The sequence below is a fragment of the Myiozetetes cayanensis genome, unplaced genomic scaffold (assembly GCF_022539395.1).
Source record: "Myiozetetes cayanensis isolate MyiCay16 unplaced genomic scaffold, myiCay2020 scf28, whole genome shotgun sequence".
Lineage (NCBI taxonomy): Eukaryota > Metazoa > Chordata > Aves > Passeriformes > Tyrannidae > Myiozetetes > Myiozetetes cayanensis.
In genome coordinates, this window is record NW_026087499.1 from 6,308,040 (window position 1) to 6,330,589 (window position 22,550).

General features: G+C 48.8%; 2 protein-coding genes across 7 annotated transcripts in view; both read left to right on the forward strand.

Moving 5' to 3' along the window:
- The first annotated feature begins 78 nt into the window (after nucleotides 1–78).
- On the forward strand, nucleotides 79–11,097 carry EMC1 (ER membrane protein complex subunit 1). The gene is made up of 23 exons (XM_050322331.1): nucleotides 79–207; nucleotides 313–437; nucleotides 653–718; nucleotides 839–932; nucleotides 1,546–1,674; nucleotides 1,809–1,935; nucleotides 2,273–2,422; nucleotides 2,582–2,749; nucleotides 3,091–3,162; nucleotides 3,615–3,674; nucleotides 3,913–4,035; nucleotides 4,244–4,340; nucleotides 4,992–5,108; nucleotides 5,920–6,119; nucleotides 6,365–6,514; nucleotides 6,891–7,052; nucleotides 7,307–7,426; nucleotides 7,644–7,781; nucleotides 8,226–8,399; nucleotides 8,553–8,763; nucleotides 9,253–9,337; nucleotides 9,881–10,010; nucleotides 10,481–11,097. The coding sequence occupies exons 1-23, from the start codon at nucleotides 104–106 to the stop codon at nucleotides 10,658–10,660; spliced, it is 2,982 nt and encodes a 993-aa protein (XP_050178288.1). The 5' UTR covers nucleotides 79–103; the 3' UTR covers nucleotides 10,661–11,097.
- A 941-nt stretch (nucleotides 11,098–12,038) lies between these two features.
- The window catches only part of UBR4 (ubiquitin protein ligase E3 component n-recognin 4), an 80,230-nt gene continuing 69,718 nt past the window's right edge, over nucleotides 12,039–22,550 (forward strand). For all 6 annotated transcript variants that reach the window (XM_050322324.1, XM_050322325.1, XM_050322326.1 and 3 more), the window contains exons 1-14: nucleotides 12,039–12,181; nucleotides 15,677–15,774; nucleotides 16,641–16,744; nucleotides 17,345–17,474; nucleotides 17,577–17,716; nucleotides 18,029–18,131; nucleotides 19,283–19,424; nucleotides 19,580–19,704; nucleotides 20,362–20,486; nucleotides 20,711–20,770; nucleotides 20,896–21,086; nucleotides 21,319–21,418; nucleotides 21,525–21,662; nucleotides 22,155–22,272. In XM_050322324.1, coding sequence (XP_050178281.1) covers nucleotides 12,069–12,181; nucleotides 15,677–15,774; nucleotides 16,641–16,744; nucleotides 17,345–17,474; nucleotides 17,577–17,716; nucleotides 18,029–18,131; nucleotides 19,283–19,424; nucleotides 19,580–19,704; nucleotides 20,362–20,486; nucleotides 20,711–20,770; nucleotides 20,896–21,086; nucleotides 21,319–21,418; nucleotides 21,525–21,662; nucleotides 22,155–22,272 — 1,687 coding nt within the window. In that variant the 5' untranslated portion in view covers nucleotides 12,039–12,068. The remainder of the gene's footprint in view (nucleotides 12,182–15,676; nucleotides 15,775–16,640; nucleotides 16,745–17,344; nucleotides 17,475–17,576; nucleotides 17,717–18,028; nucleotides 18,132–19,282; nucleotides 19,425–19,579; nucleotides 19,705–20,361; nucleotides 20,487–20,710; nucleotides 20,771–20,895; nucleotides 21,087–21,318; nucleotides 21,419–21,524; nucleotides 21,663–22,154; nucleotides 22,273–22,550) is intronic.

The following is a 22,550-nucleotide window of genomic DNA, read 5'->3' on the forward strand; positions in this document are numbered from 1 at the left end:
CTGCCTGTGCAGAGAAAGGGGGGCGGCTCCGTGGGGAGCGCGCAGGCAGCGCGCGGGCAGCCCCGGGGCGCTGCGAGGCCCCCCGGGCGCCGGGGCTGCTGCGATGGCGGCCGGGCCGGGGCAGCTCCTGCCGGGGCAGCTCCTCCTGCCGCTCCTCCTGCCCTTGGCCGCCGCCGTCTACGAGGACCAAGTGGGCAAGTTCGACTGGTGAGCGCCGGCGGTCCCGCCGCGCCGCGTATCCCCTCCCGCGGGCAGGCCCCGCGGCCCTCCCGTGGCGGGTCCCGCCTCAGCGCCGCTCCCTCCCCTCCCCAGGAGGCAGCAGTACGTGGGGAAGCTCAAGTTCGCCTCCCTGGAGGCCTCGCAGGGCTCGAAGAAGCTCGTCGTGGCCACCGAGGAGAACGTGGTGGCCGCCCTGAACTCCCGGAGCGGCGAAATCCGTGAGTGCGGCCGGTTCGGGGCTGACGGGCCGGTCAAACCGTGCGGGTTTTATTCTGAAGGGTGAACGTGTGCCTTGTCAGGCTGCGAGGGGACAGCCGGCGGGGCAGAGCTGTGGCCTAGAGCAGGTGGACTGTGCTCTGTATGAGCTTAAAAATAATAGGAAGGGATGTTTTTGGGGGGCAAATCTTGTTCTGGCTGGGCTCTGTCTCCCCAGTGTGGCGCCACGTGGACAAGGGCACGGCGGAAGGAACGATCGATGCGATGCTGATCCATGGGCAGGGTAAGGGGCCCCTGCCGGGCCTGGGATTGCACCGGGGCTGCGGGAGCACAGGCTGGAGCTGCTCAGCTCGGGGCTCTGTTGCTCTGTGTGGACACAGCCCCGCGTTCCTCCCCCGTGCAGATGCCGTCACTGTGTCCAACGGAGGGCGGATCCTGCGCTCCTGGGAGACCAACATCGGGGGGCTGAACTGGGAGACATCCCTGGACACTGGCAGGTGGGATTTTCTGGCTGCACTGGCTTCTCCTCCTTGTAGTGCTGGGCTTGGAAGGAAGGAAGGAGGTCATGGGCCTTCTCTGGATTGCATTGTAGAGGAAGATTAGTTAGAGGTAAAGTTTCCAGAATAAGTTTTGGGTGTATTCTTTATGAATGCCTGACCTTGCACAGGATCACTGAGGTTTGAAAATCCCTCCCAGCCCATGGATCCCCCCTGTGTCCCATCCCCACCCTGTCCCCAGCCCAGAGCACTGAGTGCCACGGCCAGGCCTTCCTTGGACACCTCCAGGGCTGGGGACTCCAAACCTCCCTGGGCAGCCCCTGCCAAGGCCTGACCACCCTTTCCATGAGAAATTCCTGCTGATGTCCCACCTGCCCCTCCCCTGGCACAGCTGAGGCCGTTCCCTCTCCTCCTGTCCCTGTTCCCTGGGAGCAGAGCCCGACCCCCCCCAGCTCCCCCCTCCTGTCAGGGATTGCAGAGCCAGAAGGTCCCCCCTGAGCCTCCTTTTCTCCAGGCTGAGCCCCCCCAGCTCCCTCAGCCATTTCTGTGCTCCAGACGCCCCTACAGGGTAAAATAGGAATTCCCTGATTTCCTGTTGGTGGGCTGTGCTCAGTTTCCAGGCAGCTGCTCTGGTGGGGCTCCAGGACACGGTGAAGTACGTGGCAGTGCTGAAGAAGGCGGCCCTGTCTCTGCACTACCTGTCCAACGGGCACCAGAAGTGGGTGGAACACTTGCCAGAAAGGTGGGAACACGTTTTAAGGAGTGGTAGGAGCTCCTGGCAGAGGGAAGGGTGCTGCTCTTGCCTTATGCTTCTGAAAAGCTCTGCAAACAGCCCTGTGAGAAGGTGATGCTTCATGGCTGCTGCCTCTGTCACAGTGAGAGTGCTCAGTACCAGCTGCTGTATTCCCATGGGACTGGAGTGATCCACGTGCTTGGAACTGTTCCCCAGAGCCACCTGAACATCTTGACATTCAGTGCAGAGGATGGAGAAATCACGAAACAGGTAGTGCTCAACGGTGGAACCAAATACTGGGTTTGTGTTAACAAATGTGCTTCCCACCCATGGGCTGGGCAGAGGAATCATTGCTTGTGGTGCAGAGAAACTTTCCTTCCACTGAGGCACTGCCTGCAGGCCAGAAGGTGGATTTCTTGGCCAAATGCCCTGAAAGCCAAGCTGAACTGGAGTGACAGCCGTTAGTCAAGGGTGTCTCATAAACCTCAGGCTGACAGTTTCTTCCCGTCCTGGGGAAAAATAACTGTGACTTGAATTCTTGACTGTGTCCGTGTTGGTGCCTGGAAGATCTGGCTGTGCTGACATGTGGGTGTCTGTGGCTGTGCAGGTGAGAGTGGCAGCCCCGTGGCTGCAGAGCCTGGAGGGCGCCTGCGGAGTGGTGGGCGAGGCCGTGCTGGTGTGTGTGGACACGGACACGCACTCACTCCACGTCTGCTCCCTGGGGTCAGAGCAGGAGATGAAGCAGATTCCCCTGCAGGTGAGAATTGCTGAAGGAGCACTGTATGTAAGTCGTTGCCCAGCTGGTTTGGTGCCTCAGCCAGCCTGTGATGAGCTCTCCATGGGGCTGCGCTGCTGCTGGGAGGAGGAAGGTGTTGGTTCAGCAAAGAGCAAGCTCGTGTGCTTGTCTCCCTTGCAGTCCCTGGAGCTGGAGTTTGCAGATGACTTCCAGGCCAGGATCTTGGCCACTCAGCCCAGTGTCATCAGTGCTTCTCGGACCCAGTTCTTCCTGCAGCTCTCTCCCAGCCACTTCTCCCTGCTGCAGTACAACCACGGGCTGCTCAGCCTCCTCCGGGACTTCCAGCAGGTACCCCACACAAATGTCCCCAGCCAGAGGGCCAACTGCAGCTTGAAATTCTTCAGAACTCTTGGGCTAGCTTGCAGGTTTTGAAAATCTCAGTAACTGGTCATAATGTTTCGAAAACCTGTGGCAGATCAACTGTTCCCATCGTCATGAGAAATATTTTCAGTCTTACGATTTTTTTCTAAATTGGGGAAAAGAATATAAAATTCAAAATTTGGCTGTGAAAGATTATTTGGTGTTAATTCCACTGTGGCTTTATTTACTTCACAAGCAGTTTTTGATGGGCTTTGGGATTTTCTTGGGGTTTTGTTTTTAGTGATTTTCTGCTATTTTTTTCTTGCCAGGCAGCTCTGGTGAGTTTTGCAACGACTGGGGAGAAGACGGTGGCTGCTGTCCTGACATGCAGGAGTGAGCTGGTAAACACAACTCCTGTTCTCTGGAACCAGCACAGCTCTAGGGGTGTGCTCTGGGGGTGGGTTCCATGAGTGTTTCACAGGCTCAGGGATGGGGGGTGCCTTGCAGAAGAGGAGGGTTTGATGAGCTCCAGTGGTAATGCAGTTAAGGCTTGATCATGTCCAGCTCAGGCTGGGTCTGGCTCAGTGGAATGTGGGGTCCTGCTTCAGAATTATGTAAGGGGGGCATGTGACCTTGGAATTGGATTTACTGATCCATAGAGGATTTCAGTTTTTGGGGATACCAAACCTAGGGAAGGTTTTATTTTAATAAAAGATAGCATATAATAGAGTAGAACTGTTCCCTGGCTGTTCTCACAGTCAAGCTGGGACTTGTCAGGCACTCAAAACCCTTTTTTTTTATTGTGTTACTGGTGTCTGCAGCCATGTTACATCTCTTCTCATCCTCGTTTCAGAAACCTGGAAGTGTTGATGGCCTTCATGCTGGAAGCACTCTGGAGGAAGCCCGGAGGCAGGTATGAGGTGCTCTTGTTCCCAGGAGCAGTGGGAGTTCTTGCCAGTCCTTTTTTGTCCTTTGTGTTCAGGAGCAGATGGCAAAGGTGTTACACCAGCTTTTTGGAAGCTGCTGTTTTGTAGCAGTTCCTGTGTAGAACCTAAAAATCTTTTGAGGTCGCAGTTGTTGCTGGCTGTGGAATCGTGGTGCAGATTTTGGTGTGTATGTGTGCAGCTGCTGATTTCTGCCTGCTGTTCCAGGATTCCTTAACGTGCTCCAACCAAACCTACAATATAAATCTCTACCTGGTTGAAACTGGACAAAGGCTGTTGGATACCACGATTACCTTTAGCCTGGAGCAAGGAGGTGCCAAACCACAGCAGGTGAGCAGGGAGGGGTTATTTCAGTCCTGTGGTTGCTCAGACCTGCAGTGCCCTCCCTTCCCTGATTTGGCAGGATGGGGAGAACCCTTCAGGCAATGGGGAAGGAGCATTTTGAGGATTACACCATCCCGCTGTTGCTTCACCCGAGTTCTCTTTTCTCTTAGGTGATGTGATCATAAACCTGTTTTCCTTGTTATTCTTTTCCCAGCTATACATCCAAGTTTTCCTGAAGAAGGATGACTCTGTGGGCTATCGAGCCTTGGTGCAAACAGAGGACCACATGCTCATGTTCCTCCAGCAGCCAGGTAATTCCACAAACAGCTTCCTCCACCTGTAACAGTGGCCAGAAGAAAATTCCAAGTCGTAAAGGATTCTATTTTATCATTACTTTCCTTGGACACTGACAAAATTAATTTAACTTTTCTGAGTACCATAGAAGACACAGCAGACTGTTTCACATCTCACCTGAGCGAAGAGCTCTGCCATGTTCTTTGAGTAGGCAGAGCCTTTGAGTTTCAGGGGGTTTCTGCAGATTGCAGAACTTTTTGTAGGATGAGAATCTAAGTCCAGGTGTAGATATTCCTCAAAGTTTTGCAAAAAAAGATCCTCATGGCAAAAATATTAATGTGCAGAAAGGGTTAAAAGTCCATACCAGTGACACAAATTTTCTGAAGTTTTAAAGGAATCCAGGAGTTGAATCTCTTACTTTAAATAGACTTAGTGACTCCCTTTTAAAACACCACATTGCTTTTACTGATCCTGTGGTTTTCTTGGAAGTGGCTCCAGTTGCATCAAGTGTTTGTCTTTTATGAAATAGTTAATGTAGTGATATTAGATAGATAGACACTGTTTTGCATTTCATAAGAAGGGATTTGCATTTCAAGGGTCCACTGGAATGCAGTCCTATTCCCAGATATTAAGTTGATTTTTCCAATATTCTGCTCATTTCTTTCCAGGAAAAATTGTGTGGAGTAGAGAGGAGTCATTAGCAGAGGTGGTAAGCCTGGAGATGGTGGATCTACCTCTGACAGGGGCACAGGCTGAGCTGGAGGGGGAATTTGGAAAAAAAGCAGGTCAGTTTAACAGAAAGGCCTTTGTGAGTTTGTTTTTCTTCCTGAATAAATGTATTTATTTCTGTGTCCTCTGAGCTGAGAGATGAATTCAGATCTCTACAGATGGCAATTAAAATGAGCAGAAATAAACCCTTTTCTGTCTAAACTTTTGAAGTCTAACGCCAAATGCAGATGACATGGGTATGTTACATTGTTACATTGAAAACCAGTCAGCAGCAGCAGGAGGGATTTTGGCCGTCTCTCCTAAATGTTTCCTTTGACTCTTTCTGGAAGATTTGTTTCCAATAGCCTTTTTTTTTTTTTTTTTTTGTTTTATCTTTCCTTGCTGTCCTGGATGCAGCCATTCAAGGTAACCCAGCCTGCATGCAGTGTGCTCTGCTCCTGCCTAGTGCTTCCTACTGCCACTGCTCTGCTCTGCTTGCTCTCCTCAGGGCTGAAACAGAGTTGTCTGGTGTTTATTTCAAGGCACTAAATATAAGCCCTGATTGGGCAGAATTAAGTGTTTTACTTATTAAATGCAGGGGGGATACAGACCTTGGAGGGGGTGGGCACAGTGAGAAGGAATACAAAATACTCTGCATGAAGGTTTGCTTTCAGTTGAGAAGGACCTATTCTGGAATGAGTGTGAAGTGGGCAAAGGTTTGTGAATGCCAGAGTCCGGCATTAAATGGTAACTATAACTGTTATTCCAGAGTGGGAGGCAAAGAGTTTGTGCATGGCAGCATTTCTTGTACTGGCCAACATCATAATTTCAGTCATGGGGCGGGACATGTGTTTTCCCTCTTGTTGTCACTGTTGGTGTCATTTGCAGATGGTTTGCTGGGCATGTTTCTGAAGAGACTGTCCTCCCAGCTCATCCTGCTGCAAGCCTGGACTGCTCATCTGTGGAAGATGTTCTATGATGCCAGGAAACCCCGGAGCCAGATTAAAAATGAGATTAACATTGACAATTTGGCCAGGGATGAATTCAACCTCCAGAAAATGATGGTGATGGTCACTGCCTCAGGAAAGGTGAGGAAGTCAGGGGAGGAATCTCTTTCTAGACTGTAGGAAAGAGTTTCAACTCTGAATTCCCAGCCCTGTTTTTAGCCAGGTTTGGGCAGAATGTCATGAGAAGATGCACAGGATGTTTTGTGATACCTTTAAAGAAGGACTAAGACTCTTCTTTCTTTGGGATATGACAAAGAAGGATGCAGTGTTTGAATGTGAGAGGTGTGTTTTCCTAAACTTTGGCTTTCCTGTGTCTCTTTGATCAGCTCTTTGGCATTGAAAGCAGTTCTGGCACCATCCTGTGGAAGCAATACCTCAGGAATGTGAGACCAGGCTCCTCCTTCAAGCTGATGGTGCAAAGGACAACAGCGCATTTCCCACACCCTCCCCAGTGCACTCTGCTTGTAAAGGACAAGGTGAGGCCCTTTCCCTGGCATTCCACTGCTGGCTTAGTGTGGAAATGTGTCTTTGGAAAGGGCAGGAAAAAAACATATTTTTGGGTATAATCTGGTTATTTGGGTATAATTTGGTTATATAATCTGGTTATACTTGGGTATGGGAGGAGAGAGAGACCTGTAGGGAAGAAGACACACAAGCCTAAAAAACTTAAAAACAATCATAGTTTTTGTAAGACAGATGTGGGATAGAGAATATTCGTGTCCAAACAGAATATTTTCAGGGTGGAATAGCTGAACCCTGGGTATGAATAGTCCAACACCAGCAAGCCACAGTTAGAAAAACACCTCTTTTTTCCCCTCTTAGAAAAAGGTTTGCCTTTTGTTTGTCTTTTAGGAAACCAAAATGAGCTTCCTGTATGTCTTTAACCCCATCTTTGGGAAGAGAAGCCAAGTAGCTCCCCCTGTTCTGAAACGTCCAATTCTCCAGACCCTGCTTCTGCCAATTATGGATCAAGACTATGCCAAAGTCCTGCTTCTAATTGATGACGAGTACAAGGTAAATGGCTTTGTCTGGAGGCAGTTTTCCTCATGTTCTGGTTAATTATTCCCCTCCCTTTTAGAGCAAGAAGAGAAAAAATGCCGTTGGGTCACATTTCACACAAAACTGTTAAGACAGACCTTATCCTGATAAACATGTTTGAAATAATCTCTCTGGTTCATTTTTTTGTTGTTGTTGTTGGGGTTTTTTGTTTGTTTGTTTCTTCCTGTGTCAGCTGGTTTTTAACCTGTGTTTCCATCCTTCTTTTCCAGGTTACAGCGTTCCCGGCCACTAAAAACGTCCTTCGCCAGTTAGAGGAAATAGCCCATTCTATCTATTTTTATCTCGTCGATGCTGAGCAGGGAAAACTCTCTGGATTCAGGCTGAAAAAGGTAGGGAAGACTCATCACAGTCCAAGTGATGCCACTTTCCTGGATACCCACAGATTTCTTTGATTTGTGGAGTTTTGCTTAGATCAGGAACGTTGAGCCTCATAACGTGCCGAAGGAACTTTCGAAGTGCAAAAATCAGAGAAAGCTGCATCTTGTTGGTGGAGATGGTCTTTTTTTGAGAACAAGATCAAACCTCCTACCTGCCTTTTCCTTGCAGGACCTGAGCACAGAGGAGAGCTGGGAGGTGGTGATCCCCCCGGAGGTGCAGAGGATTGTGGCTGTCAAAGGGAAGAGGTCCAACGAGCACGTGCACTCCCAGGGCCGCGTGATGGGCGACCGCAGCGTCCTCTACAAGGTGCTGTTCCAGCTTTGGCTTGACTTTTTGTGGATGCATTATCCCGTGGGAACATCTCAGTACCATTCCTGGGCACTGCTTTAAGATTAACTGCCCTGTGCTGCCAGTTTTTCCCATAACCCTCTGCAGAAGATGCAAATTTTGTTGGAGATTTCTGCTCTAACACATTTTCACGCAGCAATTAAGTCAGTCAGATGTCTGATATTGGAGAAATAACTGCTTGATTTGTTCAGGTGACTTTAGCTAATAAGGTAATTTGCTTATGATAAGCTCAGTGCCAGATGAAATGCAGAAATGAGGAGCTTGTGGCACTAAGAGGGGGTCTCTTTTCTTTTCTTCTAGTCCCTGAACCCAAACCTGCCCAGTGGCAGATGAAATGCAGGAACAAGGTGTCTGTGGCACTAAAGTGGGGCTGGATCTCTGCTGATTTTTGTTTTTCTGTAGTCCCTGAACCCAAACCTGCTCGCTGTGGTGACAGAGAGCACGGACACGCACCACGAGCGCACGTTCATCGGGATCTACCTGATTGACGGGGTCACGGGCAGGATCATCCATTCCTCAGTGCAGAAGAAAGCCAAGGGACCCGTCCACATGGTTCACTCCGAGAACTGGGTGGTGGTAAGAGTTTAGTCTTGTCCAGTTCCTTACATTTGGGAGGTTGGGGCAGTTCCTGAACCCATATGGTCAAAAAACCTTCTGCATTCTTTGTGATCTGCTCCTTCTGTATTATCAATCACTCGCCTCACGTTCCTAAACATCTCCCCATTGCAGTACCAGTACTGGAACACCAAGGCCCGCAGGAATGAGTTCACTGTGCTGGAGCTCTACGAGGGCACAGAGCAGTACAACGCCACAGCCTTCAGCTCCTTGGACCGCCCCATCCTTCCCCAGGTTCTCCAGCAATCCTACATCTTCCCCTCTGCCATCAGCGCCATGGAGGCCACGATCACCGAGCGGGGCATCACCAGCCGCCACTTGCTCAGTAAGTGCCTGCTCTGTGCCTGGGGGTTTCAGGTAGCACTGACATCCAAGCAGAATGCAGTTTGCTGCCAAAGGATCAGACCTGTGGGCTGTCCTGGACTCCTGCAATGCAAGGATAAGCACCCAAGGGAAATGGCAGAGATGGCCACGGGGTGTCAGAGGACGGTGCCAGACTCTTTCCAGTGGTGCCCAGTGACAGCATGAGGAGGGATGGTCTAAAACGTGGTTTTCACTAAAACATTGAAATTTCATCTCAACACGAGGAAGAACTTTATGCTGAGGGTGGCAGAGCACTGGAACAGCTGCCCAGGGAGGATGTGGACTGTCCCCCCTGGAGACATTCCAAACCCACCTGGAATTCTTGTGTCACCTGCTCCAGGTGACCCTGCCTAAGCACTGGGGTTGGACTGGGGGATCTCCAGAGGTCCTTTCCAACACCAACAGTTCTGTGATTCTGTGATTTTTAAGATGCTTTTCTTTTAATGCACAGTTGGGCTTCCCTCTGGGGCCATCCTGTCCCTTCCAAAGGCTCTCCTGGATCCCCGGCGCCCAGAGATCCCAACGGAGCAGAGCAGGTAAGGAAGGTGGGATGAGCCCTCTTGCTGGGCAGCTGTGACGAGGAATGGATTTTGAAAAACAGGAGTGGGAAGTGGAAGAACCTGTCCTGGATGGAGTCAGGGCAGTTTTTGCATGGAATGAATGGAGGTTTTTTTCAAGTCAATGATTTTAGATGTCTTTTCCAAACAAAATGATTCTGTGGTTCTCTTCCCAGTCCGTGATGATAGGATGTGTTTGTCTGTAATGCAGCCGGTCAGTCATTGGTAAATCAGCCTGTTGGCTACACTCTTAGGAAAGAGCAGAGTAATAAGAAATCCAGAGTAACTGGATTTTTAGAATTGCACTTATTTTTAAAACTTTAGGAGCCTGGAAGGAGGCAGCTGCAGTTTAGCCCGACCCAGCTGATAGGTTTGATTTTCATCCTGCTGCAGAAATGAATCTGCACAGGGAAAAGCTTCCAGATTTGCTGTTTCAGATCAGCTTGAGATATTCAGAGTAGGAAACACTGATGACAGGGTGCTGTTTGATTGGAATGTCATTGGGCTTTACCTGCCTTTCAGGGAGGAGAACCTGATCCCATACTCCCCTGACGTGCAGATCCACGCCGAGAGGTTCATCAACTACAACCAGACCATCTCCCGGATGAGGGGGATTTACACAGCCCCCTCTGGCCTCGAGTCCACCTGCCTGGTGAGTGCAGGGGGCAGACCCAGTGGGATCTGTGGAATCTGGGAGGCAATCCTGATCCACAGGCAGGATACCACAGCCTGTGACTGGGAGCTCAGTAATTCCAGTACTGTGGCTGCTCACAGCTTAAACGTTCCTTCTTTTAGTTCAGGAACACGATTTTTTGGGGCGACTTAAGTGGGTCTTTTTGCTGTGTAGGTGCTTTTGGGGGGGACTGTAACTGGGGATTTTTGCTACTTAAGTGGTTTTCTGGGGGCTACTGAAGTGGGGGTTTGGGGCTATTGAAGTGTTTTGGGGGGGTACTTAAGTGGGGTTTTTTACTGTTCAAGTATTTTTGGGGGCTATTTTAGCAGGGCTTTTTTGCTATTTAAGTGGGTTTTGGGGAACTATTTAGAACTATAACCCCTTTTGAATAATTTTTGACTTTTTATGCTCAAAGCTGCATCACCAACTCCTGCCTGTCCCCCCTGCAGGTGGTTGTCTATGGCCTGGACATCTTCCAGACTCGAGTGTACCCCTCGAAGCAGTTTGATGTCCTGAAGGACGACTATGACTACGTGCTGATCAGCAGTGTCCTCTTTGGGCTGGTCTTTGCCACCATGATCACCAAGAGGCTGGCCCAGGTGAAGCTGCTCAACCGGGCCTGGCGCTGAGGGAAGGTGGGCCTGGAGGAGGCAGCGGGGCTGGGGCTGCCTGGGGAGCCCTGCTGGGCTCAGACGTGGGTGCAAACATCAATAGTCCATCTTGCTGGAAGATACCTGTGAGGAAAAGCTGCTGGTGGAACAAACACAGCCCACCTGTGTCCCGAGGAGAAGTGGAAGAGACATCATCTGTTGTGACTGAAAAGGAACGCCCCCAACCTCCCATGAAGCCCTAAAATCCCATTGCCTGCCTGATGCTGGGGAAGAGAACACCAAGGACTTGTGTCCTCTCCATCCCTGGCTCTGCCTCAGCACCAACTGTGCCCACATCTGGCAGAGGGGAGGGGTGGGGGTGTTGGCAGCTGTGCTTGGAGAGCTGACCTGGACATGTGTGAGCTCCTGGTGCAAGGAGGACACCTTGGGTTATTTAAATAAAGTGTTTAAAATCAGGTGGGTGTTGGTGGGAAATGGCCTCGCTGGTGCCACTGCAGGGCTGTGGGAGGAACTGGAATGTGAAGTCTCTCCATGTTCTTTATTTATTATGGTGGTAACAGCAGCTCCTTCCCATTTGTTTTAAATATTCCTGTATTTCTGTGCAACATCAGATGAAGGTGTTGTGGTCCAGGGTGAGGAACCTCACAGTGTTTGCCTCTGCTCATGGCTGAGCTCCAGGGGTTTAAATTCTGTGATGGAGTTTGGCAGAGCTGTTCCCCTGGGAGAGGCCATTCCCATCCGCCCCTGGGCAGCTGCAGAGCCTCAGGAACTCGGGGGCTGTGGAGATCCAGGGGCTGTGGAGATCCAGGGGCTGTCCTTGGGCTGGGGATGCTGTTTGGGGATACTGAACTGGGTTTGGGGCTATTTAAGTGGGGGTTTTTGGGCTACTTAAATGGGTTGGGGAACTACTTATGTGGTTTGGGAGAGGCTGTTTTAGTGGAGTTTGGGTCTATTTAACTGGGTTTTATGGCTGTTTAAGTGGGGTCTTTTTGCTGTGTAAGTGGTTTCTTGGGGGTTACTTATGTGTTTTGGGGGGCTGTTTTAAGTGGGTGTTTTGTCCGTTTTAGTGGGTTTGGGGCTAGTTAAAGGGTTCTTTTGCAATTTAACTGAGGGGCTTTTTTTCTCTTTAAGTGTGTTTTGGGGGCTATGTGAGCGGGTTTGGGCTGTTGTTTTTTATGGCCATTTAAGCGGGGCTCCCGGGGTTTCTCGGGGCTCTGAGGGACGGGGGGGAGGGGCCGTGACGCGCTCTCCGCGCATGCGCCCCCCGCTCCGCCCGCCCCTCGCGCTCAGGGCGCACGCGCCGCGCGCCAAACTTGCTGACTCACGCAGTGCGCACGCGCCCGCGGCGCGGGCCAATGGGGCGGCGCGACGTTGGTGGGTCGCGCCCCGCCGGCAGGGGGCGCCGCCCGGGCCGGCGCAGCCCAAGATGGCGGCGGGCGGGCCCGGCTGGGACGTGGCGGTGCGGCCGCTGCTGTCGGCGTCCTACTCCGCCTTCGACATGAGGGAGCTGCCGCAGCTGCTCGCCTCCGTCATCGAGAGGTGAGGGCCGCGCGCGGGACGCCTTCCCCTGGGGGGCGGCGCGGGGGGTGCGGCGAGGCGGGTGCTGCTCCCGGTGCCCGTGCCCGCCGAGCGGTGCCGGGGCCGGCGGGAGAGCGGCGGGGCTGCATCTGTGGCTGCTCCTGAGGGGCCCCGAGCGCCGCTCTCGGCTCCTCCCGCCGCCCGCAGCTCCCGACCGTGCCCGCGGGCCCCGTAACGGGCCGGGGGTGCCCGCCCGGAGCCCTCGGGACCGGCCCCGGGGCTCGGTCCCTGTCCGGGCGCGTCACGGCCCGTCCGGCCGTGCCGGGGGAGCTCTTGGATCACCTGGGGCCTGAGGGGAACGGGGTGCCGGCACCGACTGCCCTCTGACTCTCTGCCACTGCGATACTGCTCGTGTTTTAAGGAGGAATAAAGCAGAACCAAACCACGTCTGCCTTTCCTTAACCGGGAGCGTTGGGCTCAGAGCACGAGTCCACACTTCTGCTGTTTAATACAACTTAGAGAGCTTATTTTACAAGCTAAAATAGGAAGTGTGAATGCCACAACGTTCCCGTCAGGTACAGAGGGATAACCCTGGCCACAGTGAGGGGCTGGGAAACATAAAATAAACGCTGCACGAAGGAAGATGATAAATTAAAGCCTCCTGGTGTTTTGCTGAGTAAAGAATGGCTGAGTGTGCAGTGGATGCTGCGAATTCAGAGAGTTCAGTGCAGAGAGTTCAGTGCCTGTCGCACAGGGCAGTGGCTCACCCAGACCGTGCTGATGGGACCTGGGCAGTGTTTTGGCCAATCTTTGTCCTAAGGACCGTTCCAGGGTCACTTTTCTGTGCAGATTTCCACTGCCTGTGTGCCCAAAGTGAAGTGTTCCATCAGAATAGCCCGGAGACGCTGGAGTGGACCTGCTTGAGTTTTGGGAGTGGGCTGTTTCCTCCTTTGCTGGGAGCGATGGTTCCATTTTCCACTTGAGCCAACAGTTTGTTGCCTTTAGGCAGCACTGCCTGAGGCTGGAGTTGTGTCTGATGATCCAGCAGGGTTTGGGCTCTTGCAGGGTGATACTTTTTATTTCATGCCTTGATATAATTGGCAAATCTCAAAGATACAAATGCAGCTCGTCGGTGTTTAGAGCTGTGCTTTTCTCTACTGAATAAGAATCTATCTTTGGATTTCTCATCTAAAATATTTTACCTGTTCAGGTCATTTTTGGAAGGTGGTTGTTAAGTTCTTGATGGTGTCAGCTGACCCCAAAGTGACTGGATTTCCCCTAAAATAAACTTGGTGTGGTGACAGTGGAATCACTGCCATTACTCTTTTCAAAATAAATGAGTTTAAGAACTCTTCTATTTCATTTATAAATGTAAGCATCGTCAGGTTACTGGTATTGCCCTGTGTGGGATGATCCCCCCCTTTCCTGTGATGCCCTGTTAGATACATTCAAGAACTGATGGAATTTGGCCTCTTAATTGGCATAAATGCTGGAGATGATGACTTGGAAAGGTGCAGCTGAAGTGGAACGCGGAGTTTGGGACAGTCACACGAGGCTGGTTTTGGGAAGGGGTTTCTGTAGGGCAGAATTGTTGTACCTGGTGTGGTGCCTTCTCAAAGAGAGGCTGCTTTGTGCCCTCTGCCTCACTGAAAGGGGCTGTTTGGGATTTGGGAGTGGAGCTGAGGGAGGAGCTGGGATTTGGTGCAGGCATTATATTGATCTCTACAGGGAGGCTGCTTGCCCAGCCTGAGAAATGAGCTGCCCTGGGAGGCACAAGTGCTTTAAACCACAAACCACAATGGAATAGCTGAAAGCTCTTAACAAGTCTCCCTGTATGTGCAGAATAACACACTGGCACATCCCACATGGATTTATTTGCAAGGATTGATGGTTACTTGGCAGCTGCCTTCCACTTTGCGCTGCCATAACATCCCCAGCTTGTGTCACTAAAGCTCTCCCCTGTCCTTGCCCAGTGCAGTGACATTCCCTGTCCTGTGCTGGGCTCTGCTCCTTTCCTGCACCCCGTGGGCACTGTGTGTGGCACAGCTTGGCCTGTGCAGTCAGTGAGGAGCTGCCAGCCTCTCCTGGAGGCTGGTATTGCCACATTGCTCTAATTAGTTCTCTTAAAATACATCACACACCTCTCTGATGCTGAGTTGGGGTTCGGCCTGAGAGGGAGGTGAGCAAAACTCCTGTCTGAGAGAGCACAGACTTCTTTCTTTGCATGTTCATTGCCCAGCAGAGCAGTTCTGGCAGGAGATGCTCAGGTGGAGCTCAGTCATGTTGTCCTGCTAAATATCTTCAAGTGAAGCCTCTGTGCTTTTCTATTTCAGCTTCTTAGACTAAATAGGAAATCAAACTGCAAAGCTCATGAGTGTTTCTGTTCCTTTTTCTGGAGAAGTGATTCCATTCCAGAGTTTGTTCTGTTTCAGCTGCATCTGCTGTTATGGCTGGAAACCATCACTTGGGGTAGAAAAAAGGTGACTGGGCATAAACTGGGCTTTGTTCAGGTCAGCAGGGAATGGTGTTCCCTTCTCCCACCCTGCCAAAGCTGCACTGTTGTGTGTCCCTGAGTGAGGGAATGTGTGGGTTCATTTGGTGCTCTGAAGCAGCACTGCTCATTGCCAAAGCTTGAATCGTGGCTGGAGTGGGATGCAGCCTGTGGGATGTGCTGCTGCCCTCTGCTCCCCACAGCCCTGCAGGAATAACCTCTGTCCTAGAGCAGGAGAAGGCTGTTTGTGTTCTGGGAGGCGAAGGAAGCCTGAGTTCTTCCAACTGTCTGGTTCACATCACTGATTGGAAATGGGAAAGAGAGTAATTCATAGGCAGATATCCACATCCCCTAGTTTTGTCACAGGAGGAGTTAGGGCAGAAGGAGGTGTGGAGGAAGAGCTGTTTGTGTTGTTTCTGTGCAGATGGGGTGTGTTGGGCACCCCTGCAGCAGCCTTTAACCTGCACAGTGTCACTGTCACAACTAGCTGATCTCCATGGCTGCTGGGTCTCACAGAAACCTCAGACCTGACTTACCTGCCCAAACCCTTCTCTACCTAGCTCGTGGCAGATGCTGTGCTGTTGTGATTATGCCATTGCCTGGTTTGATCCCTCTGATTTGCAGAATTGCACAAACTCAGTGTGCCTCTGTGCCGTGACAGAAAGGGAATGCCTGTGCTCCAGGCCTGGCAAATCCTGCCAGTGTGAGCAGAACACGCAGTCCAAACACTCTGGGCAGCTCAGTTTAGAATGACTTAAAGGTTAATGGGCCTCAGCTGGGACAGAGCCTGACCTGTTGATGCTATAAAGGAGAAACATTTACAATATTGGAATTATTTCCTATGTGGATAGTGGTGCTGGTGCCATGATCTGGCTGCTGCTTGTGGACTCAGTCCCGAGCACGTGAGGGAGAGGGTTGTGTTCTCAGAGCTGCCTTACCTTTCTTAATGGATATATTTGGGTGTTGGGTGGTGCTGCTGCTGTGCTGGATCCAATTAACACATCTCTCCTGTTCTCCCCTTGCAGTGAATCTGAAATCCTGCACCATGACAAACAGTATGAGCCTTTTTACTCCTCCTTCGTTGCACTTTCCACACATTACATTACTACTGTGTGTGGTCTAAGTAAGTGTTCCCTTTCCTTTGCTTCTGGTGTTGTGACTGAGATATAGTAAAAGTTAATCATAAATATTGGCATTTTTTTATTTGTTTTTTACCTTCTTGCTGAATCAGACTTGACATTTTATATATATATATATATCAGACTTTATCCTGACAAAATGTCAGTTCTGATGAAAAGGGAAGTTTCTTGATGGGAGTGTTTGGCCACCAAGTACTGGACAGCGTGGCCTTTTTGGTTGCTTATTCATTGGCCTGACTTAATTTTTGGTCAAATGAAGTGTTTGATTCAATTTTCAGGATTTTTAGATTATTTTTAAGGAGTTAAAACACTGCCATTCTTGAAAGTGTCCAAGGCCAGGTTGGATGGAGCTTGGAGCAACCTGATTTAGGGGAAGGTGTCCCTGCCCACAGCAGTGGTTTGGAATGAGAAGAGATTTAAGGTCCTTCCAACCCAAACCACTCTGGGATTCTGTAGTTATGTTACTGTGTTGGAGTTCATGATCAAAACATTGTGACTCAAAGTATTTTCTGTTATTCTGGCTGACAATTTAGCAATTTCAACCAAAATAAGTGGGCTTTGTGGACTTGTTTCATGTTCTTCAGTGCTTCTGTCAGCATTAAATGTTGCTGGGGAAACTGTTTTATCTATCTAAATTTCTGTGTCAGGTAGAAGGCATTATCCTGATTTACTGACATTTCTTGGGTTACATTGTCATGAGACTGAATTTATATTGCACCTGTGTGTTCAGCGTGATGGATTGTGTGTGTACCCACGCTGCAGAGCATCCTGCTCTATTGACAGCACTGGCAGCTTACTGCACTGAATTATTTAAAAACTTATTCTGAGTACCAGGATCTGCTTGTTTCAGTACCAAGGAACCAACTGCAGTCGGTGGCAGCTGCTTGCAAAGTCCTCATTGAATTCTCCCTGCTGCGGCTCGAGAACCCAGACGAGGCATGTGCTGTGTCACAGGTGAGAAAATGGACTTTGGGCTCTAATTCTGAAATATTTGCTCTAATGTTGCATGCATAAAGCAAAATTATTAATGAAGCTCTTAAAATATTTAAGGTGTACCGTTGATTCCTGCTGAGTCTTCTCTCTGCATTCTTTACTCAGAATCTCAGCTTGCTTACAACCTGAAATAAAGGTGACCTGAAGTCTTGGTTAATTCTGTTGCAGTTTACTACATTCTGATTTGGTTTTGTGTAACAACCTGGATCAAATCTATTTGCTGTGTTTTAAATGTGATTTCTTTCCTGCTTGTATTTTAATCATCTGGGAAAGAAGAAAAGCGTGTGAGAAGGGTTCACATAATCTAGTGCATCACAGAGAGCTTTTCCAGGTGTTTTCCATAAGCACAGGGCCAGTGTTGGTGACCTGAATTACCTGCAGTCAAAAATCTGTCACGATCTTGGGTGTGAGATCCCAGTGGATTAGAGCTGTTGCAGTGGCCTTACCAGCTGAAGTTGCATTACTCTTAATCCAACTTCTAACACTAAATGATATGGAGGAATAATTGGAATTGAGAGAGTTTAAATTGTACTTGATATCCTTTTTCTTTTCTTTTTGTAGAAGCACCTCATCCTGCTGATAAAGGGACTGTGCACGGGCTGCAGCCGCCTGGACCGGACAGAAATCATCACCTTCACAGCAATGATGAAATCAGCCAAGCTGCCTCAGACTGTCAAAACCCTCTCTGATGGTAGGGAGGGTTCCATTTGTGTGTATTTCCCTGCAGCACTGGAGTCAGGCACAGAAAGCCCTGGGGTTTACTGTATGAAATGGTTTGTTGTTTTCCCTGCAGTTGAGGACCAGAAGGAACTGGCCTCCCCCGTGAGCCCAGAGCTGAGACAGAAGGAGGTGCAGATGAACTTCCTCAACCAGCTGACATCAGTCTTTAACCCCAGAGTCTCCTCATCACCATCCATCATGCAAGAGACACAGGTGAGAAAAAACTAAAAAAAAAAAACCCAGTCTGAATTTTAACATTAGTAGCACGGTGCAGGGAAGGGCAGAGGACTGCAAGTGATAGTTTTTTAAAACAAGTGTGAGGAAAACCTTAAGTATTTAAATCCTGCTTGCACATTGTTGAGTGGAAAATGGCAATTGGCATTGTATTGGCAGTAGTAGGTTTGTTTCCTCATGGAAGGCAATGTCCAGTGATATCCATGGCTGTTTTGAGTCCTGTGTAAAGACTTACTGCAATACTGTATATTTTAATGCCTCTGTAATATATTTAGTATGTACTTGCTTTAGGTGGAAGGAGAGAATGAGGATCAAGCTGCCACAGATCAAACCTCTGCAGCAAAGACCAAAAGCATATTCATTGCTCAGAATGTGGCCAGCCTGCAAGAACTTGGTGAGAATCAGCTTTCTGAACTTCAGGGTCAAAAAAAGTACTAGAAAAATGTCTCTCAGTGTTTCACCTCACAGCTCTGAGGGGGAGGAAGTTCTCTGGCCTAAAGGATTCATAGTGATTGCCAGGGGAGGTTGTGACTGGAATGGAGTTTTCATTGCAGAGATTAACTCAGTATATTTGTGTTTTGAGGGGTAAATAAGGTGGACAATATAAAACAGTTTATGGGATGGATCATTGAGCAGGTGTGGAATAGAATCTCAGGATCTTTAAGGTTGGAAAAGAATTTGAAGATCATCACGTCTAACCAACTAGACCTGGTGTGCCACTGTGATGGTTTGGACTTGGCTCCCTGCCAAATGCCCGAAAGTTACGACAGCAGCCCCTTTTCTCCCTCCCTTCTCCTCTTAGGGCAAAGAAGAAAAAAAAACTATAAAAAATTAAAGAACCCAAAGTCAAGCTGTTTATATAAAATATATATATATTTACGTAAATTAAAGTTATATACAGTTAAGATGCTATATACACAGTAAAAGGGGATCTACTTCCCAAAGGGATAGGGAAAGGGGAAAAAAAAGGGACACCGAACAGGTATACTTGATCAAATTCAAGAACTATACTAGTAATTAACAAAACAGATCTCACCACTTCCCTTAGAAAAAGCAGGATTGGCAGACACAGCCAACACTCTCTGAACCCCCCACGTGGCAGGCCAGCGGTCGCTGCAGGCCTCAGCTTTAGATAAGCGAGACCAACGCAAGGACTTACAGTTCCCAACCCTCGTTGGAAGAGAAGAGAGCGAGGTCTCTAATCTCCAACTTATTTATACTCTGGTTTACGTAAAAATCGTATGGAATACTGGGTACTTGGCCACTTCCTTGGTTACAAACTGGTTACCAGGAAGGCCTAGATCAAAACTATCACAGCCACCTAACGTGGACACAGAGCTTTGTGGCACCCGTTACAAGTAGGGACTGGAAACTTGACCAACTGGTTTATGTGTTGTAAATTAGTCTTTATCCTGTTGCCTCATTTCTGATGACGTTTTCTCACCACAAAGACTAATTAGGTCAATCACTGCAGACCATTAGGTCTGTCCTGCTTAGAAGCTCTCTGATGAAACAGTAAAATAACACTGCCGTTATTTTTGGCAGGTGGCTCTGAAAAGCTGCTGCGAGTTTGCCTGAACCTGCCTTACTTCCTGAGATACATCAACAGGTTTCAGGATGCTGTGTCAGCCAACTCCTTCTTCATCATGCCGGCCACGGTGGCCGATGCCACCGCCGTGCGCAACGGGTCAGTGCTGTCACTGCTCTCTGGTACCTGCTGGCACATCCCCATGGGTCTGAGGGGAAAGGACTCTGCTGGCAGGGCAGTGTTGCTCCCTGGCTGCTCCTCTGAGCTCTCAAATTTGTCCCTCTGCTGAACCTCAACGTGTGTCCTTCCTGCAGGTTCCACTCCCTGGTGATAGATGTGACCATGGCACTGGATACTCTGTCTTTGCCTGTGTTGGAGCCCCTGACTCCCACACGTCTCCAAGACGTGACTGTTCTTGCTCTCAGCTGTCTCTATGCAGGTGAGTGGATCTCCTTTGGTTTTTTTGGAGCTTTTTGCTCTGCTTTGTGAGGCTCAACCCACAAGTAACCTTTATTTCTCCTGAATTTGAAAGCTCTGCAGCACAGTGTGTGACTGGGTTAATATTGAAGTTGTTACAGTGGCCCTGCAATGCTGGTACATTCTGCCACTGTTCTTGTCAGTATCTAAGAAAAAGGCTGAGTGACTCAACATCTTCTTAACAGCCTATGATTTCTGCTCTTTTTGTAATATTCAGAGCATAATATATTTTTACAATGCTTTTATGGCTTTAGCTTAATTGATTGTAGCCCCAGATCAGCCTTGTTCTCCAGGAGTGGTTTAAGTACACCAACATCCCGAATGTTTAATTGTCATGGAGGAGACTTTAAAGAGATTGGCACTCAAGTATGAAGATTGTCTTAAAAATGGCATTGAATTACATAGTAGACCATTTCCTCTTTTAACTGTTCCCATGCATTTTTGTAGGATAAAACTTTCGTCTTTTGAGGGTACTAAGGATTTTTTAATTTCTCAGCTGTAATACTGAGCATTTCCCATTCCATCAAGTTTATGGACACATTTGAATGTACTAAATAGGAACATTTTGTCCCAAGATTGGCTCGTACTAAGAATTGTCCCTGCACTTCTTTGCTCTGAGGTGTGAGCGTGGCCACCTGCATGGCCATCCTGCACGTGGGCAGCACTCAACAGGTACGAACCGGCTCCACAAGTTCCAAAGAGGAAGATTATGAAAACGATGCTGCTACCATTGTACAGAAATGTGTAAGTAACGAGAGAGTGCTCACTGTTTTCCGTTTCAGTGCATAAAGTGTGTAGAATTTGTATTTATTGGGATTGCAGCGTCAGTTATTTCTAGGCATTAGCCTTGCTGGTAAAGGAATTAAAGAGTGGCTAATTCTAGGGGGCAAAATACACTTGTATTTTGAGGTTTTATTTGTATTATTGCCTAGTGGAGCACCTTGCCAATGTCTTGTCTTTATTTGCAGCTTGAAATCTATGAAATGATTGGACAAGCCATCAGCAATTCACGCCGTGCAGGGGGTGAGGTAAGATTTCCATCTCAGGAAGCTTTTCCCCTGTTTTTGTGCTGGTCTGTTTTGGCATTTGGATTGACACTATTTTGTCTCGGTGCTTTTTTCTCCCCTCTTCCCCCTGACTTTTGGTATGATAGCATTATCAGAACTTCCAGCTGCTCGGGGCTTGGTGTTTGCTGAACAGCCTCTTCCTCATCTTGAACCTCAGCCCCACGGCCTTGGCTGATAAGGGGAAGGAGAAGGATCCACTGGCTGCTCTTCGTGTCAGAGACATAATTGCTCGTACTAAGGAGGGCGTTGGGTCTCCCAAACTAGGACCTGGGAAAGGGTATGTAACACCCTCCTGCAGGAATCACTGTCCATGGATATAACCATGCCCAGCAAGCGACCACTGAGGGGTCTTGCTGGTCTCTCAATTTATAGTTCAAATCTTGAGTCTTGGAAAGAAGAGTTGTCTTCTTCAGTTTATCAAGGCAGTCAGTTCACTCAATTTAATATTTATTTATTAATTTATTTTAATCTCCCCCTGAAATCGCACTATGTCCTTTGTGTTTCTGTAGGCACCAAGGGTTTGGTGTGCTGTCAGTGGTGCTGGCAAATCATGCCATCAAATTGCTGTCATCACTCTTCCAAGATCTGCAAGTGGAGGCATTGCACAAGGTATGCAGGGACCACTGTGTGTTCTCATGAAGCATTTTGCCTTCTCCACTCCAACACACTTCTCAATTCTCTTGTTTTTAATTCAATTTTAAATTCTCTGCTCCAGGGCTGGGAGAGCGACGGTCCACCAGCAGTGCTGGATATCATGGCTCAAAGCACGTCCATCCAGAGGATTCAGCGGCTCATAGACTCTGTGCCACTCACTAATCTGCTGCTGACTTTGCTCTCCACTTCCTACAGAAAGGTAGGAACTGGCACACAGACAACTTCTGGATCTGAACCACCCCTCAGCATGGAAAGTTCTCACTTTTCAAAAACTGACTGTGCTGAGAGGAATGTAGAATTCTTTCAGAAGGCATCAGCTGGGGCCTTTGTCTTCCCTCTTTTCAGAGATGTAAATTTGAAAACTTACTCTAATGAAAATGGACTTTTTCTGTAAGTTCAGTGTATTTGTGAGTTTAATGGGAAGATGAAAAGCCTGTGTTCAAAACTGATGCCTTTAGGTTAGAGCTGTTACTTCAAGTGTTGCTTACAAACTTGACATGATTGTTTGTTTCCAACCATCCTGTGTAGTTTTAAATACAACTTAAGTGGAAGAAGCCTTGAAAACCTGTTCATAAATTAGTTGAGAAAAATTAGCTAGAAGAAAATTAAAAGGCACGAGGAAGTTACTCTTTATTTTCAAATTCTTCCCTTTCCTAATCCTGAAAAGTGCCTTGTTGTGCTGTTCTCTCAGGCCTGTGTCCTGCAGCGCCAGAGGAAGGGCTCCATGAGCAGCGACGCCAGTGCCTCCACTGACTCCAACACCTACTATGAGGATGATTTCAGCAGCACTGAGGAGGACAGCAGCCAAGGTAGCAGAGTTAGCAGCAATCAGGATTTTACACTGCCTTTCAGGTTTAGGGAGAACCTGGCTACTGGGCTGTTGCCTTCTCAGACTGGAATGATGTGTAATGGTGAAAAAGCCCAACAGTCTGTAAGGTCTGTGTGGCAGGAGTAGTGCTGACTGGAGTCTGTTGTATAAACTGAACCCAGAGTGGCTGGGATTTGGCAGTATTTGCTCAAGAGGAGTGGAAGTTCTCAACGATTTCTAGTTGTAAATTCCTGCTGGACATCTGTACAAGTGTTTTGC

Bases quoted from the DNA above. Each gene is read 5' to 3' on its own strand.
- EMC1 (XM_050322331.1), top strand. From the start codon at position 104: ATGGCGGCCGGGCCGGGGCAGCTCCTGCCGGGGCAGCTCCTCCTGCCG. The intron at 1,675-1,808 runs GTGGGAACACGT...CCTCTGTCACAG, and splicing joins GTGGAACACTTGCCAGAAAG to TGAGAGTGCTCAGTACCAGC. The intron at 8,764-9,252 runs GTAAGTGCCTGC...TTTAATGCACAG, and splicing joins CACCAGCCGCCACTTGCTCA to TTGGGCTTCCCTCTGGGGCC.